Source organism: Acanthamoeba castellanii (genome assembly GCF_000313135.1).
Source record: "Acanthamoeba castellanii str. Neff unplaced genomic scaffold scf7180000084777, whole genome shotgun sequence".
In the NCBI taxonomy this organism is placed as follows: Eukaryota; Discosea; order Longamoebia; family Acanthamoebidae; genus Acanthamoeba; species Acanthamoeba castellanii.
This window is the reverse complement of record NW_004457712.1, coordinates 325916-331915: the sequence shown is the minus strand read 5'-3', so window position 1 is coordinate 331915 and position 6000 is coordinate 325916. Positions and strand designations below refer to the sequence as shown.

Sequence of the window (6000 nt, the reverse complement as noted above, 5' to 3'; positions counted from 1 at the left end):
CCCAACAACCACCGATGAGCGTCTTTAGGTGTCGGTCGCGTCCGCAGGCGGGCGAGGAGTACCTGGTAGTGGGCAAGTGCGCGCAGGAGGAGCGAGTAGTGGAGGGCGTCGGGCTCGCCGGCTGCGGCGCGCGGCGCGTAGCGCTGGTGGAGGCTCAGGAGGGTCTGCACGTCGGGCAGGCGCGCGGCAATGGCCTGGCGCAGCCGCGCTTCGAGCCCGGGCGGCGCGCGCACGGCCTCCACCCGTCGGAGCGCCGCGAGAAGCAGCAGCAGACCGTGCGACTGCACCAGCCGCGACTGGTGCTGCAGCGCACGCCCCAGCACGCCCCTATTCACCGGATGCGGCACCACTGTAACCAACGCAGCAGCAGCAGCATCGGTCGATGTCAGTCTCATCGCTACGCAACCGGTCGCACGAGACGCGCGCGTGCGGCTCAGTTCACACGGCCAAGGTACCTTGCTCGGCGGCCTTGACGGCCCAGTTCTCGGCGTCGCGCTCCTCCTCCTCGTGTTCGGCGGTGGCGGAGCCGAGGAGCGGCGCGGGTGGCAGGGCGATGCCGGACGGGTGGTCGATCGGCAGTGAGAGAACCCTGGTGAACAGGTTCACGTTGGCCAGCCAGAGCAGCGTCGGCCGCGGGTCCAGCGAGTAGCTCGGCGCCGCCACATAGTCCGGAATGAGCTGGGCGCGGCAGAGATTCGCACGCGAGTTAGTGCCAACCCAGGCGTTCAAGTGTGGGCTGGTGGGGCTCTGGGGGTACTCGTGGGTTGGCCTTGAGGACTTGGAGCACGAGGCGCTGCTGCACGGGGTCCATGTTAGCGTCGAGGGCGGCCAAGAGGCGCACGACTGCTCGTTCCCTCTTGCGTTGCTTCTCTTGCTCCGCCCTGTAGACACGACACGACACGACACGACACGACACGACCAACGACACGACCAACGACACGACCAACGACACGACCAACGACACGACCAACGACACGACCAACGACACGACCAACGACACGACCAACGACACGACCAACGACACGACACGTGGTGAGCGAGTGCACGAGCACGAGACGCGTCCGGGGGGGGGGTGCGTACTCTGAAAGCGCCTTGGCCGCTTTGGCGTTGGAGGGAGTCGAGGCGGAGCCAAAGAGACCGGCGTCAGTGGCAGCGACGTCGCGGATGAAGTTGGATACGAGCCGCTGCAGCCTGACATCCTGGCGGCCACAAGCGGCCTTGAGCAGCCGCGCGACCTGCTCGACTGCGAAGGGTGTGAAGATCTGGGGCGCGGCACAGAAGCAATGCCGTTAGCGACCGTCCAAGTGCGCCTGTGGTGTGTGTGTGTGTGTGTGTGTGTGTTATGCGTACGTATTGCTTGAGCTTGTTGGGGAGAAGCGGGTTGAGGAGAACATGCTTGTGCAGCACGGGGAGGAGGTCTTGGGCGAGCGGGAGGGAGTCGTGAGGCAGGTCACGCCACAGGTGCGCGAACAGGCCCTTGCGCACCACCGCACCAACGATGCCCAGATCGCCGGTGCGCAGGAACGCCCCGCAGAACCTGATGAATTGTCGCCGCAGGACTGTCACACACGCACACACAAAGAGAGAGAGAACGATGATGGTCAGTGCCGGCTGGCGGTGATGGAGGTGTGAAGTGATGGGCAGACGCACAGTTTTCGGGTGCGCGCTGGGTGGGCTGCTTCTGGGTCTTGGCCTTGGCGAGCTTGGGGAGGCCCTTGAAGGCAAAGTCGAACTGCTGTGTGAATTCGCGCGCGGTGGCGGTGGAGGTGCCCACGACGTGGGTCAGCAGCTGCAGCGCGGCGGACGCCGAGCGTGTGCTGCCCGATGCGAGGTTGCTGTAGACGGTCTTCATCAGGTGTCGCATCACCCTCCTGCAAATGAAGATTCGCGTCTGTGCCCGAGCGCGGGGGTGAGTGCACGAAAGAGAAGAGGGAGAAAGCGAAGAGGTGCGCTGTCAGATCTGGCGTGGTGAGACGATACGCTACCTGGCGCATGGTGGACTGAGCGTGGCCGCCCGAGAGAATGAGGGCCAGGCACTCCACGACCCCCACTTCCACATGCCAGTCGCGCACGCTCTAACCGTTCGCATCAGGGGGGAGAGAGAGAGAGGAGGGTGGTGAGCAACCAACAAGACAACAAGAAGCAGCAGCGGAGGAGGGAGAGAAGAAAGGGGAGTCGATCCGTACGGCTTTTTGGTTGTTCTCCCACAACCGGAACAGCTCAACGCACTCGGGTGAGGATTCTACGTAGGCGATCATCACCTCGTGCAGGTGGCGCCCGTCACCCTTAAGTGCTCGCAGACCTGCACCGATCGTCGATGAGCTCGAGCCTTGGCCAATGATGGCGGCACCAAGAACAGAGCGAGGGAGAGAAAAGGGGAGCACGAACCCTGGGCCTGTGCATCGCCTGTGTCGGCGTTGAGCAGGGCGAGCACCTCCTTGAGGTTCAGCTTGCCGGACCGGCCCCGCGGCAGTGGCGAAGCTGGCTCTTCGCTCTGCCCATCGGTTTCGGTGCGCTGCCGCTTGGCCGCCTGACGGCACGGTGAGAAACGCATTGCAGCCTCCGGAGATGAAAGATTGAGATGCATGAATGAAAATATTGGAACACAGTAAGAACCTGCAACGCCGCATCGTCAGGCTGGTCTGGCTGGTCCGGCAGAGGACGCTTCGTAGAGCTGCCCACAGAGGAGGTCACTTCATCGTGTTCGCCATCCATGGTCACTGTGCCGCTAAAGAACAAGGAAACAGACGGGTGCTTAGAAATTCGAAAACACTTCTAAAATCGGGGAAAACACCTTCTTGGATGAATCGGACAACGGAATGGTTTGATCTAAGGAGACGAACAGGAGGATGTAGTTGGAGTTTTTGTTTATTTAAAGTCGCCTAGGCCGACCAAGGGCGGAAATAAGATTGGAATGAACAATTTACTGCTGAGCCTTACCCTTCTTCTTCTGGAGCTTCCTGAGGTAGAAGTTGAGCTCCTCACCCTCAAGGATGTAGCCGTCGCAGCGGCCGCACTGGCCAGGCCTGGAGGTGATGCTCGCGTAGAGACGGCCAGCAGCGAACTGGTCGACAAGCGACTGGGCGAGGGGGATGCGCTCCTTCCTCCTCTCGGCCAGCTTCCTCCTGGTGTTGTCGGTCACGACAGCGGGGGCAGCAGGCTCGGCGGGGGCAGCAGCAGCCTCACCCTCCTTCTTGGGGGCAGCCTCCTTCTTGGCGTCCTTCTTGGTCGACTCCTTCTTTCCCTTCTTGGGGGCAGCCTCCTTCTTGGCCTGGAGATAGACATCGTTTTAGGAATCTAGAAGTATGATTGTTGAGTTAGGAATGTGATGGAAGTCGTACCTCAGTCTTAGCGGGGGCAGCAGCACCGGTCTTAGCCTTACCGAGGTTGATGCCGTAGTGCTGCTCGTACCACTGACGGAAGGGGGTGGCATCGATCTGGACGATGGCGCTCTTCACAAGGGTGTTCGTGCGCACCAACTCGTTGTTCGAGGCGTTGTAGACGACACCGAGGACCCTCGTCTTACGGGTGACAGCCTCCGAGGGCCAGGCGTAGTTGCCGGTCTCGAGACGCAGAGCGCGGTACTTGATGCGGCCACCACGGCATCTGACGGGGTGAATCCTCTGGGAGCCGAGCTTGGTAAGCGCCGGGGGGCGACCGAGCTCGAACTTCCTCTTCTTGCGGTGGATCTTACGCTTGCCACCGGTGGCGCGCCTCTTGTGCTTCGAATCACGGGAGATACCTGATCAAGGACCCAACAACAAATCGATTAGCGTTCGGACAAGCTCAAGACCAGCGACTTGAGAGGCCCACAGACATGATGGACACCACAGGAAAACCAGGGCCAGTTGGACGCACCCATCCTTGGAGTCGGCGACGACGGGTGATGCGGGAGGGAGAGAGAGAGAAAAAGAAAGAACCGCCAGAAAGACCCCCGATATCATTCCATGAGTCGACAAATAAATTCTGGAAGGCAGAAATGTGTCGACATCCATTCATTTTCGTTCGGAGGGGCAAGCGAGTTATCAAGCCGAGGAGGCAAGTGCAGGGGAGGAGGCGGAGCTGCTGATGACGACGGCCTCGTTGGCGGGGATCGGTCGGAGTGCCACGAGGCGAAGGGTGGAGTCGGCATCGCTGAACACGACTCGGGCATTGGGTTCCGCTGTCGGCGAAGAGCGGCCGACGTGGCTGCCCAGTAGGTAGAGACCGACGCCGCGACAGCCTTCGGTCTGCTGCTGCTGTTCCATCACCGGCAAGGCGCCGCCGCGGAGCTGAGACACCAGCGACGACGCATCCCAGCCCGTCTCGCTCGTCGATGGCCCGGCCTGCTGCTCCGACTGCTGGGCGACGTCGTTGCGGAGGGACTCGACGAAGGCCTGCAGTTCGGCGTGCTCGTGGCCGACTCCCTTGGCCTCGGCCTCCGATGTGGGCAGGGAGCGGATGGCCGCATCGAACGTGGTCCACAGGGGCTGCAGCATGGGCTCTCTCTCGCCGTAGGCCAGGCAGGCCAAGACGCGCTTGGCCAGCAGGTAGAGGCTTGTGCGCTCCTCGGCCCCGGTCTGATCGCTGCTCGGACCCGCGGGCTGGGCCGGCCGTGATGACGGCCGGTGGTCATGCAGGAGCCACGCCGCGGCCTCGCAGACTGAACTGCAGTAGCCCGAGCGCGCTTCCGCTACGACCGGGGCGGAAGCAATGCCCTTGTTGGGTGCACCGTCGACGTCGGGCTGGGCCAGCCGTCGCAGGCAGTGAACGCAGTAGACCTTCTGCACGAGGTCCTGCGCGGACCAGGGAGCGGCGAGGAACGGTTCCTCGACGAGGATCTCTCCCCCCTCGGCGATCTCCTCGGTCGCCACCAGGACTCCCCGAGCACCTCCTTCGTGTCCGACTACGACCTTGACCGGCCAGTGCGACTGCCCGTTCTCTGCTGCGAGGGCGTTCTGGAGGCTCTCCTTCAACTGAAGTGGTATCAACACAAGCGACTGTGAGATCAAGCTGCCCGGGTTGATGCAGGTGAATCCCAGCGCTCGAAAAGGTGTACGCACGTGCTGGAACTGGACGAGGGCAGCCTCGCGCCTCTTGCTGCGGGCCTGGGTGCACCGCTGAAGAGCCAGGAGCGCCGCTAGCGGCTGGCCACTCGCGGCCAGCGCTCGGCCGAGCAGCTCCGTCGCGCGGGCCGTGATACGCTCCAGCCTGTCCTTTCGCATTCGCGCCTCCTTCTCCAGCGCTCGCTTCTCCTCTTCCTCCTTGCTCACCTTCTCCTCTTCGCCGCCTTGTTCCGGCGGTCCCGCTTCCGTCATCACGGCCGCCACCCCGGCGCCCGCCTCCGGCTGCGCCTCCGAAGCCTCCGAAGCCTCCGGTGTCGGCGGGCTGATAGTCTCGCTCTCGTCAACGGGCGAAGCCGCTTGGCGAGGCAGCACGCGAAGGACGGCCAAGCAGTCGCGGGCGCAGCTGTTGGCATCGCCCGTGCTCCAGTGGGCGGCAGCGCGCTGCAGCAGCGACAGCGCCCAGCCCTCGGCGCCGGGAGCGTCAAAGTCGGGCACGATGAAGGCGGGATCGACGCCGGCGGCAGCAGCGGCGGCGGCAGCGACATCATCGCCCGGCTCGCCACGCAGGGCAAAGCGAGCAGCCTTGGAGTAGTGCTTCACGGCGCCTGCCAAGTCGCCATTCACCAGGCGCTTGTTGGCCTCTTCGTGGTGCAGGAAGCCCATGAATCGAGTCTCGCGTTCCTTTTGCGCTGCAGAACCGAGCCGAGATCAGGCGGTGAGTTGCACCGACAAATTGATGAACAAACGTGCATTCAATGAAAGAAGAAGGAAAATCACCTTGCTGGTGGCGATAACGAGATGCAGCGGTAAGGGAATGGTAGACAAATGCCGCGAGGGTGAGACCCCCTACGATGCCCATCGCCCATCGAAGTCTGGGAAACTCGGGCGGAGCCCAGCGCTCTCCTCCACCATACGGGTCATCTCCGCCCGGCATCATCCCTCCGGCTGGCGATCC

At 63.1% G+C, this 6000-nt stretch overlaps 3 protein-coding genes across 3 annotated transcripts in view; all 3 read right to left on the bottom strand.

Annotated features, from left to right (window-relative positions):
• ACA1_288930 (uncharacterized protein) overlaps positions 1 to 2715 on the bottom strand; it is a gene marked incomplete at both ends in the record, with an annotated part of 9016 nt that extends 6301 nt beyond the window's left edge. Inside the window, 10 exons of the mRNA XM_004367869.1 lie at positions 63 to 349; positions 456 to 678; positions 758 to 881; positions 1081 to 1262; positions 1351 to 1559; positions 1651 to 1891; positions 1986 to 2075; positions 2187 to 2302; positions 2389 to 2530; positions 2617 to 2715. Coding sequence (XP_004367926.1) covers positions 63 to 349; positions 456 to 678; positions 758 to 881; positions 1081 to 1262; positions 1351 to 1559; positions 1651 to 1891; positions 1986 to 2075; positions 2187 to 2302; positions 2389 to 2530; positions 2617 to 2715 — 1713 coding nt within the window. The remainder of the gene's footprint in view (positions 1 to 62; positions 350 to 455; positions 679 to 757; positions 882 to 1080; positions 1263 to 1350; positions 1560 to 1650; positions 1892 to 1985; positions 2076 to 2186; positions 2303 to 2388; positions 2531 to 2616) is intronic.
• Positions 2716 to 2923: 208 nt separating this feature from the next.
• On the bottom strand, positions 2924 to 3862 carry ACA1_288920 (ribosomal protein S8e, putative; the record flags this gene model as incomplete). The annotated part of the gene is made up of 3 exons (XM_004367868.1): positions 2924 to 3271; positions 3342 to 3742; positions 3859 to 3862. 3 exons carry the CDS (start codon positions 3860 to 3862, stop codon positions 2924 to 2926), a joined length of 753 nt encoding a protein of 250 aa, XP_004367925.1.
• Positions 3863 to 4025: 163 nt separating this feature from the next.
• ACA1_288910 (tetratricopeptide repeat domain containing protein) lies at positions 4026 to 5982 on the bottom strand (the record flags this gene model as incomplete). Its single annotated transcript, XM_004367867.1, has 3 exons — positions 4026 to 4955; positions 5043 to 5734; positions 5823 to 5982. The coding sequence occupies 3 exons, from the start codon at positions 5980 to 5982 to the stop codon at positions 4026 to 4028; spliced, it is 1782 nt and encodes a 593-aa protein (XP_004367924.1).
• Between the last annotated feature and the right edge of the window lie 18 nt (positions 5983 to 6000).